This window comes from Dermochelys coriacea, chromosome 7 (genome assembly GCF_009764565.3).
Source record: "Dermochelys coriacea isolate rDerCor1 chromosome 7, rDerCor1.pri.v4, whole genome shotgun sequence".
Lineage (NCBI taxonomy): Eukaryota > Metazoa > Chordata > Testudines > Dermochelyidae > Dermochelys > Dermochelys coriacea.
The window spans coordinates 95,733,400-95,747,284 of record NC_050074.1 but is presented as its reverse complement, the minus strand read 5'-3'; the positions used below and the strand labels follow the sequence as shown (position 1 = coordinate 95,747,284).

General features: G+C 38.4%; 1 protein-coding gene and 1 long non-coding RNA gene across 5 annotated transcripts in view; one reads left to right on the top strand and one right to left on the bottom strand.

Moving 5' to 3' along the window:
* CC2D2B (coiled-coil and C2 domain containing 2B) overlaps positions 1 to 13,885 on the bottom strand; it is a 106,125-nt gene that overhangs the window by 11,087 nt on the left and 81,153 nt on the right. Inside the window, 9 exon segments of the mRNA XM_043518285.1 lie at positions 43 to 220; positions 2,259 to 2,317; positions 3,107 to 3,229; positions 8,341 to 8,475; positions 9,392 to 9,505; positions 10,003 to 10,092; positions 10,366 to 10,569; positions 10,725 to 10,907; positions 12,851 to 12,949. Coding sequence (XP_043374220.1) covers positions 43 to 220; positions 2,259 to 2,317; positions 3,107 to 3,229; positions 8,341 to 8,475; positions 9,392 to 9,505; positions 10,003 to 10,092; positions 10,366 to 10,569; positions 10,725 to 10,907; positions 12,851 to 12,949 — 1,185 coding nt within the window.
* The window catches only part of LOC119858272, a 44,292-nt gene continuing 34,000 nt past the window's right edge, over positions 3,594 to 13,885 (top strand). The window contains exons 1-2 of one of the 4 annotated variants that reach the window (XR_005293846.2): positions 3,594 to 3,846; positions 4,740 to 5,014. This is a non-coding gene — a long non-coding RNA (uncharacterized LOC119858272). The remainder of the gene's footprint in view (positions 3,847 to 4,739; positions 5,015 to 13,885) is intronic. The other 3 variants (XR_006282567.1, XR_006282565.1, XR_006282566.1) reach the window with 3 other exon arrangements.

Below are 13,885 nucleotides of genomic sequence, written 5' to 3'. Positions count from 1 at the left end.
TTTAAATTATACAATTAAATTGTTTATAATATAAATACTAACCCAATAATGTTCCAGTAAACTTTCCAATTCATTTTCTTCTTTTTCTGTAACAAAGCTCCTATTTCTTAATTCTAGCTTGGGAAGAATTTGTCGTAGAAGAGCAGTACACTGTCGATGCCACCGAGTTGGTTGATGAAATCGCCATTCCATTATTTTACTTTTTAAGGTCTTTTCGATCCTGCGATAAAGGTTATGAAATGTTTATAAATAGGGCTGTCAAGCAATTAAAAACTAATTTTGGTTAATTGCGTGATTAAAAAATTAATCGCGATTAATCTTGGGATTAATCACACTGTTAAACAATAATAGAATACCATTTATTTATATATTTTTGGATGATTTCTACATTTTCAAATATTTTCATTACAACACAGAATACAAAATGTACAGTGATCACTTTATATTTTTTATTACAAATATTTGCAAGGTAAAGAACAAAAGAAATAGTATTTTTCAATTCCCCCATTACAAGTACTGTAGTGAAAATTCTTTATCATGGAAGTTGAATTTACAAATGTAGAATTCTGTACAAAAAAAATGCATTCAAAAATAAAACAATGTAAAACTTTAGAGCCTACAAGTCTACTCAGTCCTACTTTTTGTTTGTTTACATTTGCAGGAGATAATGCTGCCCACTTCTTGTTTACAATGTCATCTGAACGTGAGAACAGGCCTTCGCGTGGCACTGGCATCGCAAGATATTTACGTGCCAGATGCGCTAAAGATTCATATGTCCCTTCATGCTTCGGCCACCAGGAGTCCATGCCAATCATGGGTTCTGCTCTATAATGATCCAAAGCAGTGAGGACCGACGCATGTTCATTTTCATATCATGAGTGAGATGCTACCAGGAGAAGGTTGATTTTCTTTTTTGGTGGTTCGGGTTCTGTAGTTTCTGCATCAGAGTGTTGCTCTTTTAAGACATCTGATAGCATGCTCCACAACTCATCCCTCTCAGATTTTGAAAGGCACTTCAGATTCTTAAACCTTGGGTTGAGTGCTGTAGCTATCCTTAGAAATCTCTCATTGGTACCATCTTTGCATTTTGTCAAATCTGAGGTGAAAGTGTTCTTACAACAAACATGTGTTGGGTCATCATCCAAGACTGCTATAACATGAAGTATATGGCAGAATGCAAGTAAAACAGAGCAGGAGGCATATAATTCTTCCCCAAGGAATTCACAAATTTAATTAAGGTTTCAGAGTAGCAGCCATGTTAGTCTGTATTCGCAAAAAGAAAAGGAGTACTTGTGACACCTTAGAGACTAACAAATTTATTTGAGCATAAACTTTCGTGAGAAATTTCGTGAAATTTAATTAAGACTTTCTTTTTTTAATGAGTGTCATCAGCATGGAAGCATGGCCCCTGGAATGGTTGCCAAAGCATGAAGGGGCATACAAATGTTTAGCATATCTGGCACGTAAATACCTTGCAATGCTAACTTCAAAAGTGCCATGCAAACCTCTCTCCTCACTTTCAGGTGACACTGTAAATAAGTGGGCAGCATTATCTCCCGTAAATGTAAACAAACTTGTTTGTCTTAGTGATTGGCTGAATGAGAAGTAGGACTGAGTGGACTTGTGGGCTCTAAAGTTTTACACAGTTTTGGTTTGGGTGCAGTTATGTAACAAAAAAATCTACATTTGTAAGTTGCACTTTCATGATAAAGAGAGTGCACTACAGCACTTGTTTGAGGTGAATTGAAAAATACATTTTCTTTTTATCATTTTTATAGTGCGAATATTTGTAATAAAAATAATATAACACTGTACACTTTGTATTCTGTGTTGTAATTGAAGTCAATAATTTTGAAAATATAGAAAAACATCCATAAATATTTAATACATTTCAATTGGGATTCTATTGTTTAACAGTGTGATTAATTGCGATTTTTTTGAGTTAATTGTGAGAGTTAACTGCAATTAATCTACAGCCCTATATATAATCATGTTTCATTACTTAAATTTAACAAAATTCCCCGTGACCCTTTAAAGCATTTATTTTTTCTGATCTGTCCCTAAAACTGTTTCTTTTAGATAAACATGGCTAGTATACACAGAATTAATATTTACTTCAGGCAATTCTATTAGCAGGCCATTCTGAAAAGATAAATTTGTAGTAGAAAAGTAATGGACTGTTGACCTGATTTCCCAAGAAGCTGAGCACCCCAACTTCCATTACGGTCACATGTTTTTGTATTCAAAAAGATTCCTACCTGTTCTGTAGTTCTTCCACCATGCTTCCATTAGTAGAGGTGTAAAGTATTACTTTTGGCTGAAAGAGATAACATCCTATCAAGTATACATCTAAGATATAACAAAACATTTGGCCAGATCCTCAAATGAAGTGCAGCTACTTTGCATACACTGTCAGTGGAATATGTACATAGAGTAAGCACAGTTGGCCCTCTGAAGATCATCCCAGCTGCACACACAGAGTGTGTGGGTGGAGGGGAAGGCGCCATGGTAGGGAAACGTACACACTGCTCCAATCCCGAGCTGTGATTTTGGCCCCATTGGGGCTGTTAACAGCCACGTCATTTAGACCAATTCCCTGGTTGCTCTAGTTTATATGTGAAGATCGGTCTTGCACGTAACAGCCCCATAATCAGGGTAGTGCGAAGATGAGCTTTGTGTCACCTTGGCGCACATATATAGACCTTCCACAACCCCTGATTTGCACTGTGTGATCCTCAGCAGTAGTCAATGATCTGCCCACTAACTTTTACTATCTTAGTGAAAATAGAGTTGGCACCTTAAGCAGGCCCCTTTACCAACCCACTTTGTTTAGCTCTTATAACAATAAGGTGACATTGTTCAGTTCAAACCTTCTCTGCAGGCTTGGCTGCTCCTTCAAGACTGCTCAACACACACCTTTCCTCAGAGTCGCTCACAAATCCATTAACTAGTCACCTGCATCTAAATCAACATAGCCAACCCACTTAACCTTTTCCCAGCAGGATTTACAGCTGCTTATAATGGTGGGGTATTCAAGCAATTACTGTCAATGATAATTACTATAATTTATATCAGACAGATAAACTTTGAAAATTGGAGGAGTTACCTGTACAGTTTGTGTTTTTATGCATTGAAAATTGTGTGGTAGAAATTGTCTCCAAAAACCTTCCTTTGAAATTTCAAAACTTACGCACATTGGTGAACTGTTTTGCTGTGTATTGAACCAGACCTATCAAAACATTAGTGTAAAATGTGGCAATCAATCTACAAAAATTGTTTTAAATTAAAAGATGTGAAATGTACTTTTAAATGTTTTCCTTTAATACCAAAGCAAGTATATGATAAGTCAGAGAAATACCATTATATAGTGTGATGGAAGGAAGCAACTGCACACTTGTACTGACAACTGAAGAGGATCAGGCTTAAATACCTGTAGTTTTGGCTAACATTTCACTAATACAAACATAGGGCCTGAATCTGCAAGTCATCGATATGGGGAACTCCCAAAGAAGTCAAATGGAAAAGGAAGATTCCATATCTTACAGTAACTGGAGTTCTTTGAGACATGTGGTCCTTATTGATATTCTACTGTGTGGGGGGTGCGCATACACTCCATGAGCCTGAGACCAGAAGATTTTTTCACTAGCAGTGTCGGTTGGTCTGCAACTGCACCCTGTGCAACGAACTGAGGACACAAGGGGTTGGGCAGACCAACAGCATCTCCAGCTCCAGCTCCTTCTCTACTACAAATTATCTTAGGGAAGGATTCAAAGCAGAGGGAAAGGAAGGAAGGTCATGGAATACCCATAGAGATCTCACATCTCAAAAAACTCCAGTTACTGTAAGGTAAGTAACCTTCCTTTCTTCTTTGAGTAGTGGTCCCTATAGGTATTTCATTGGGGGTGACTCCCAAGCAGTATTCATCATGGTGGACGGTGAAAGGAATCATTCTGCACCACATATTGCAGGACCACCGTACCAAAGGATGTGTCTGAAGAAGAAGTTTGTATTAGGGTGTAATGTTTAGTAAAAATATGCACAGAGCCCCATGTTGCCATTCTACAGATCTCATAGGGAAACATCTCCGGGAGGCGGGGGGGGGGGGGGAGTTCTCACTTGCTCATAGCAATGCAAGATGCAACTTGAGATCCATTTAGAGAGTTTCTGTGAGGAAATAGTTTTGGTTAAAAAAAAAAAAAGGTAAGTGTATGATTTGACTAAAGAGGAATTTGGAGGGAACCTATGGGATGAATTTGGGGTATCTCAGAGAGACACTTTATCCTCATAGAAACTGTGTAAGAAGGATCCACCATAAGGCACCCAAACTCATCTACTTTTCTGGTGGAGGTAACTGCCTTCAGGAAAGCCACTTTTATAGATAAATGGAGAAGGAACAAGGAGGCCAAAGGTTCACATGAGTGATTTATGAGTGTTGGCAGTACCAGATTAAGGTCCCAAATAAGTGTTGGTTTCAATAATAGAGGAAAAGTTCTGGTGAGACCGTTCAGAAACCTCACGGTCACAGGGTGGGTAAAGACTGAGCAGTTCTCCACTGGAGGAAGGAAGGCGTTAATCACTGGCAAACGAACATGCACCAAGCTAAGGAATAGCCCTGATGACTTTCACGAACCAAAAGACAGTCAAAGGTGGTTGGATCCCCAAGTTCTCTGGAGATTTGTGATGATGCTGGCACCAGATGGAAAACTTCTTCCATTTATCTGTATAACATTTTCTCGTAGATATCTTCCTGCTGTTATGGAGAACAGTTTGAGCCTCTTCAGAGGATGACCCCTTTGTGTCCACTGTCCACCCAAATACCAGGCTGTGAGGTGGAGGGCTATTGGCTTGGGATGGTTGAGCTTGCCCTCATTCTGCAGGTTCAGAAATGGCTGGATGCGTATGTGTAGATGTGAAAGCATCTGGGAAATGCCGGTAAAACAAAATTGTCTTGGCCATCAGGGAGCCACTAAGATTATTGATACTCTATCCTGCTTGATTTTCCTCAGGACTCAAGGTATGAGGGGAATGTGTGGAAAAGGAGAGGCTCCTTATGCTATGCAATAACTGGAATTCTTCAAGATGTGTATCCTTGTGGGTGCTCCTCTTCAGCTGTGCCTATACCCCATGAGCCTTTGACTGGAGATTTTTGTTAGCAGTGCGCATTCAACCCACACACGTGCCCTACACGTCCTCGTGCCTCACACAGAGGATATGTAGGACTGTGTGGGAGAACCGCCTTCAGTTCCTTCTCCACTACCAAGTCCCACAGAGGAAACTCCAAAGCAGAAGGGAAAGAGAGTGGGTAGTGGAGCACCCATAGGGCACACATCTCAGAGAACTCCAGTTACTGCACAAACTGAGTAACCTTCCTTCTTCGAGTGATGTCCCTATACAACTTTGACTTCAGGTGACTTCCGAGCAGTATCCTCAACAGAAGAAGGGAGCTTCAGAGCTGAGTCTAACACTAAAGACAAAACTGTGTTCTTAAGAGGAGCATATGATCTAGAAGAATGAACCAACATATAGAGCTTGGAAAATATATGTACTGAAAACCAATTTGCAGCTTTGCAGATCTCAAAAATGGGAATATTTTTGAGTAATGCCACAGAAGTAGAAAGTAATCTCAGGGAGTGGGCCAATACCATAGAGGGAGGTTGTAAATCAGCAGATTCATAGCAAGAAATAATACATTCAAAAATCCACCTAGAGAGCCTCTGGGTGAAAATTGTGGACCCTTTGACCTGTCAGCAATTGACACAGTCTTGGAGATTTTCTGAATGATCTGGTTCTGTCCAGGCTAGCTCCCTCCTGACATCTAGGATATGGAAGGCAGCATCTTCTCTGGTCTGGTGTGGTTTTGTGAAGAAAACTGGGAAATGTATGACCTAACTGATATGAAATTCAGATAACAGGTAAAATTTTTGGGAGTGGACATTAGACTTTGTCCTTGGAAAACATTGTAAAGGGAAGGTCTGCCATTAAAACTCCCAGTTTCCTAGTTCTTGTAGCAGAAGTGATGGCCCCCAACAAGATTGTTTTCATGGATAGGTGAAGGAGGGAAATAAGAGGCCATCACTTTGAAAGAGGGTTTCATAAGACATTTGAGTAAAAAGTTTAAAGTTTAAATCCCATACAAGGATGGGTTCTCTAATTTGAATTAAAGACTTAATCCCTTAATGAATCTTGCAGGGGTGGGCTGAGCAAACACTGAGAATCCCTCAATCAGGGAATGAAAGGTTGTTATAGATAGCAGGTGGACTCTCAGGGAACTCATATATAATCCTGGACTTTTGGGATTCCAGTAGACAGTCAAGGACAGCAGAGAATGAAGAAAAAAAAGGTTAAAGACGTCGCTGAATACATCAGTATGGAAACCTTTTCCACTTTTGCAATTAAGTATTTCATGTAGACCTTTTCCTACTATTTATAAACACCTTCTGTACCTCTGCAGAACAGGAGGTCTGTACTCCTGTGAACCATTGAGTAACCAAGCCTTGAGGTGAAGAATTCCCAGGTTAGGACGGAGAGCCTGCCCAGCATCTAGAGAGAGAAGGCTGGGATCGATGGAAGGCTCATTGCCAGATAAACAACAAAGCAAAGGGTACCAGCCCTGTGTGGGAATATTGGATTTAACAATATTATCTTGACTTTGTCTTGCTTGATCTTATTTACCACCTTCAAAATCAGAGGCATTGGAGGAAGTACACAGAAAAGACCTCTTGTCCACAGAACAAAGAAAGCACCTCTCCCAGCCAGGGAGGACCTATAACTCAGCCCCCAAGTAAAATTGTTTGCAATTTCTGTTGGTAACGATGACAAAGAGATTCACTTCTGGAACTCCGAAAGTCAGAAAAATGTGCTTGAGAGTCTGAGGATCTCCCATTTGTAATTCTGGGAGAACTGCCTGCTGAGGTCATCACCCATAGTGTTTTGTATACCCAGGAAGTAAACTGCCAAGATTAGGATGCAGTTGGCTACGCATCAGCTCCATAACTTTATCCCTTTGGCACAAAAAGAAGGGGATCTCTCCCCACACACACACAACTTGCCAGTTGATATAAAACATGGAGGCTACATTGTCGGTCATGATTTTTATGGATTTATTCCTGATTAAAGGCAGGAAATGGATACTGGCATTCCTGATAGCCCTCAGCTCCAGAAGTTTGAGGAGTAACTGTGTCTCCTGGGTAGATCATTTGCGCTGAATGGTGTCAATCCCTAAATGTGGCTACCAGAGATGCATCTGTCATTACACTGATGGAAGGGGAAGGTTGGATGAATGGCACATTTGTGTAGACATCAATGGAGAGAGTCTTCTACTTGATGAGGGACTGACACCAGCTTTTTCAGGCAGTTTGTTTCAAATATGAACTGTTCTGAGGCAGGGAAGCGACAAAGACATAACATAGCATGTTGAGTCACAAAGGTACAAGCTGTCATGTGTCTGAGTAACTGAAGGCAATTTTTTGTTGATGTCTATGTACTGATTTAAATTTTTGATACAAGGTTTGTTAATGTCATGAACCTGCATCTGCATCTAGGGAGGCGTCTATGAACTCTATACTTTGCACCAATCTCAGAATGGATTTCTTGATGTTCAATTGTAGTCCTAACTTGTGGAACAAAGACATTGCTTTATTGTGCAGAGGAACTACTGAGGAACCCATTCCTGCAATGGGTATTTCTTGAGATGCTAAGTGCTCTTGCCTCTCGCTGAAGTCAAGACTTGAGGGCCTTAAGAACACTGCAGGATCAGACCCATACTTTAAGAATCTGCAGTACAAATCTGAAGTGTTTAGCACACTCCAAAATAAAATAAAAATAATGCTCTTAAAGAAACAATACACTTTCATGTAGTAGTCTGCAATCTGCTTTATAAACTCTTATGTACAGTATCTGAAGGTGTTCTTATCCCATGGTTTATCATAGTAGTAATATATCTTCCTCTCTATTTAATTATTGAAAATTTAAAGAGATAATACATAATTAAAATATCCAATTCTCCACCATTGTGGAAGGTGGTGCAGATGAAACATATGATGCAGAATCATAACAAAATTTTTGGGATCTCACAGATTCAGTCATACCAAAATACTAGACAGCATCTAAAGACTGGAGTAGAACATTATTAGTTTCTATACAGTAGTAACATACTGAATACTAGTTAGCTAGCAAAGCAGCAAAGTTTTGCTGTCTCTGAAATGACATAAATATCCTGAATCCTATTCTTTGTAAATTCTACATTACTTTATTTGATCCCTTAAAATATCACCTAATACTTTGTCTATAACTAACATAACACTATTTCTTGTATCTTTTGGTTTAATTTTACATACATACGTTTTCCCAATTGATTAAGCAGTCAACACTCTGTAAGGGACAAAATGTATCAAACTGTTTATAACACTGTCCATTCAAGGGATTCCAAAGGAAATATTCTTCATTTTCATGAGTTAATACATATGCCACTTTTCCCTACCAACAAAAAGTAGATATCATCAGTTTTATATATATACACAATTCCAATGAAGAAAGTAAAATTAGCTTCCAATATTTACTTTTCCTCAGTCTTTTACAAATAGTTTATATTTCTTTAGTGAAAGGTGCCAGACTGACATTCCAACCGATTGTAGTCTTCTGTTTATTGAAAGAACAGGTGCAGCAAGGGCAAGTTTACCCGATGCTGCCTCATGAATATTTTTCTATCTTGTGAAAATAGGGCCTAATCTTACAAGCCTCACATAGATATTCACTTTGATTTCAAATATGAATGCTGCCTGTGACCAGATTAGGAGAGATTGAAAAAAATGGGGCTGTTTAAAGAGAAGATGAGTAAGAGGACACACTAGAGATATGTAAAACAACAAATGTAATAGAGAAAGCAAACTGGGTGGTGTCATATTTAACTTTTCTCATCATAAGAATAAAGGGACATTCAGTGAAAATGAAAAGCAACAAATTTAAAACTGATTAAATAAATAATTTTACATAAATTAAGCTGTGGAACTCATTTTCACCGATGTCATTGAGGCCAAGAGCCTAGTAGGATTAAACATTTACTTAGATGATGAAATCATACAGGCTGCAAACCAATCTCTAACTAATGGGGAGCTAGGAAGAAATGTTTATTAAGGAAAACTATTCCATAGTTGTCCACAATTGGGTTTAATGGATCTTTCTCTTAGCAAGTAGTACTGGCCACTGTGGAAGACGGGATGTTGGACTAGCAGCATTGGTCTGATATGGCATGGCAATTCTGATGTTTCCAATATTTTTGTCTTGGTATATTATTGACTATATGTTTTATTCTCTTTAGCACATTACATTGTTTATGCTGTTGTGGGGGTGAAACCAATGAAGATTTAAACATTTTTTAAATTATGGCACTTACTTCTAACATTGATGTTCCCAACAGTACCCATGCTTTTTTCCCAAAATACAGAAGGTAGTTACACAGAAGCACTGCATGCTCTTCTTTATTTCCAACAGCCAAATTGATGCAATGCTAAATGCAAAATAGTAAAGAATAAGCTATTTACTAGAAATTCTATGCTGTCATCTCCCCATCTAGTCATGGAATGCGGAGTGGAAGTCAAGGAGATTGCCAATGACAGCACGCTCCTCAGAAAGCTGTCTAATGGTAGAAGAGGGACACCGAGACATAACATGAGTATATCTGGATTCTGAAGGTTTTGGAGACAGTCTTACCTTGCCTCCTATGTAAACCTCCCTACTCCCACCCTATTCACTGAGGGAGGATTTCTCACAAAATCCACATGATTTAGCTTGTGAAGTTTCCTGAGAGCTCATTCCCCCTTTTATGGATTTGACTGGGCTAAGAGATGACATGAGGCTTAATCTGTGGTTGGCAAGCAGTCAAGATTTAGCTTTTTGCTCTGTAAACCAAAATATTTTTCATGCAGAATTTTAATGCACGTAAAACAGATTATTTCAGCAATCTATTAACTCATCTACATCTATTATTTAATATGTGATTATTACCTCTGATGTCATCCAAACATCAACATCAGCATTTTCATTCAATGTATCTGATACACAAGGAATTAAAGACACAAACTGAGAAATAAGATCCTATAAATGAAATAGGAATATATGTAAATACCAGGGCGCACATGTCATGAATATCTACTGAATAGATCTTAATTTTGGATTATTAAAAATATAAAACTACAGTTAATCTAAATTCTTGTCATGCTATCAAGAATTACTAAGATAATAAATATGAGCCTCTATAGCAGCTACAGAGAAAAAAATATAAATTATTATAGTAAATCAGGAATGTCAGTCTAATTTCAGCAGTTCTGAATGTTCTTACTGTATGATAGAAAATAAATTCATACTTACAAAAGTTGCATTAGGATCGTCAGGATACATATCTAGTAGCAGCTGTGGCGGATTTAGTGCCCTAATATATTTTGTTACTAAGGTATTTCTTCCTTCATTGTCAAAAACAGAGGTTGTTATTCTTCTTTTTGGAAATTTTGCCTTGCAATTTTTTTTAAAAATGCATGCTCTTTGCAAAAGTGTTTCATCTTCACGATCTGCAAACTAGAATCATAATTATAGTTACAATGTTAATATTTCTGATTTCAAAGACTGATTTTAAAATACAAATACCCCAAAAGAAGTACCATTTGCTTTAAGTAAGTACCCTACTCTGCAAGTCTTCATTTAGATTATACATATTAAGTATAAATGCCAACCTTATCTGATTCTGAATCATTTTCAACAGAAAATAGCTGAGGTTCAATTGTAGCAAAGATGGTTAAAAAGATATATTCTTTTAAATTCTGTCCACAATGCTCTTCTTTAGGAGATACACAGGTCTTGCTCCAAGTGTATCCAAGCAAAACTGGTGGCGTATTTACTTGAAATGTACCACAGATCTGTGAACATATTTAGATGATTATATTAGGTAAAACAAACAAACTACAGTGCAAGAGATGTTATAACAAAATATAAAGGTAATAATGATCCAAATTATATCATGTGCAATAAAAGGAAATAAACCTAATTTTTATGCTTTTTTCACATGGATTCCACTCACTAGATTCTGGATAAGGGCAACAATCCTCAAATTTTAAACGTGAGAACCTTTTGGCGGGTTCCTCATGAAGTCATACCCTGTGCCAAGTTAAAGAACACATGGTGCCTCTACCTGTGGAAACAGTCTTACACCATGAATAAAGACTTCAGCCCCATGAAAATATACAGGGAAATTTAGAACAACACACTTAACCTAATACCAGCAAGGCTTAAAATCTAAGGAGCTAGGAGAACATAAAGCGTGGGTGAAAAAAATCATACAGAAGATGTGTAGTTCACTTTAAATAGTTTAAATAACAGAATATTGTAAAAATTGCTGGTTAAACAACTTTATTGCAAATACAATTATAATATAGCACCCTTTAGCCCAATATTCCCCCCCAAACCCTATGCAAAACTAACTCTCAATACATGATATATATTAGTTAGGAGTACTGACTATTTAATTACCAAAAAACTCAGTCTTAAGCCTACAGAACGTTGCGCTGCTCATAGGCAGTAGGACCTGTTTCAACAGGTAAGGCACACGAATGATGGGGTAGGAGGAAGGGTAAACAAAACAGCAAAAGGGTGAAGATCTCGTAGGAGACACTTGTAGGACTGACTTAGCTGACCTGAGTAGGCCCAAGTTAAGACATGACATACCTGAACAAGTAACTGCTGAACAAGCCCCAACAAGTAATTCTGAAACAACTAACTATTGTGAATAAAAAAGGGAGCCAAACTAACTAGACTAACTATTGTGGGTATGTTTGTAGTAAACAATGTAAATAGAAACAAACTGAACTGATAAGCTTGCCTTATGCTATCTGCAAAGCAATTGGTCTTTACATGCAAGAAGTACAGATGTTAGTAGCTAGGAAAGATGTCTATAAACTATGTGATGCATGACATGAATTGGAATTGTGGTATCACCCTGTATCTAAACCCCCTTCATCTGGGCTTGGCCAGCATCATTAGAGAGCTGTTACATGCCTATTAAAGTAACCTGTGTGACCAGCTGGTGTTTGAGTTTTTGGATCCCAGAGAACTGGATGAAATGTTCTCCCAGAATTGGATGAGATGTTCTGGATAAGCTGAGTAGAAAGGTCTCTGAGGGAATCCCAATATTACCGAGTCTCTGGATGAGAGCAAGGTTGTGTAGTGTACTCTAAACCATAGCAAGAGGTTTCCCAGATCTGTTCACAGTTTATATCTTTCCTGGTTGGTGGGTAGGAACTCAGGTGCTTCTAAAATAGGTAGGATTGGGCAGTCACTCTCTCTCTCTTCTCTAGGTCACTACTATGGCATTTTCCCATAGTCCTCCCAAGAAATAACAAGGTCTTATTTTCCTTGGGTCAGCAAAAGAGTCTACAGCTTGACTAAGATTAGCCAAGTGCTCTGGCTGAATCTTCCATTCTCCTTGGAACTTCCTATGGGGCTCTTGCAAACTTCAGTGCAGCTTCCCCTCAGCCTTTTACTTCCCCTCACCCAATGAACAATCTAAGATAGGCTTTCACTGCTGTGGCAAATGGAGTCAAAACCAGTGCTCGCATTAAAAGATTTTGGGAGAAGTTTGTGTCTTGGAATTGCTATTGCAAATTAGATTGTATTTTTGATCTCCCTTGACTATGCAGGGAAAGATTAGCTGTGTTCACAAACAAATGGTGAAGCCCACAGGAGTTACATAATGATAAAAAAATTATTCTTTCTAATGTATGAGGATCATGGCTATTGACAATGTAAACATTTTAAAATCTTGCTGACACAACATAAGTTTTTAAAATGTTTTTATTATAATTACCTTTGATTGTTCCAGAAGAGCAGAAAAAGGAAAAGTAACTGATCCAAACCAGTTCTTTCTTATATACGAGTGGCCACTGCAACCCTTAAGACAAGTATCCTATTGAAATACATAATCAGGGTTAGTGTAGTTAAGTGGGTGTGTAAATCTTAGCTGACACTGATTCCACAACCTTTGGAAGCTTACCAGTATATGTACACACATATCTAGCTCTAGCTCTATATATGTTTTCAGTTGTGGCTGTGGCAACAAAAGGCAATCAATACCAAGCTGAATACACTCAACAAGGTGTTCATAGAACCAGCGAGCTGCTCATAAACAAGTGAATCTGATCAACAAATACATCCATATTTTCTCAAAGTGAAATGCTTTCACAATAAAATCCAGAGGTTTTTTTTTTTTTAAAACTTTCCCATTATCAGTGAAGCTCAAAGACTCATGGGCTCAATCCACAACTATGCCCAGTTAACACTCAGCATATCTAAGGAAAGCTCCACTTCCCCAATGCTGCACCAAAATGGCCACTAACATAACTTAGAGCACCCTAAGGACTGCTCTAAATTATGCCGGCAGTAACAGTCCCATAGAGACTACTGTACCAGATGAGGATCATAAAGAGTGCTTTGTGGTCTGCCCAACTCCACCTCTTTCCACGCTGGAGTATTTCTTCCCCGACCCCTATCTAGAAAGTAGTGGAACAGGCAGTGTGCATCTGCCTATACTGGCACTACACCATGTAAGGATTCCCCTGTGTCAGTTGCCGTTTGAACAGATTAGGGAATAGTGATGCAGGTGTGGAGGAGGTGGTTGCTGTCATCTAGACTGAAAATGAGGGCTTTGGCAAGAGTTTCAGCTGAGCAGACAGAAAGAAAAGATCAGATCTTAGAAATGTTATGAAGAAAGAAGTGACAGGATTTTGACACAGCCTAGAAACAAGGTGAAGGGAACGGAGAGAGATGAAAATGATGCCCAGTTTGCGGGATGCTAATTCTCTGTTTCATTTCCAATGTCTTTATGCCTCTTCCTCCCAGCATT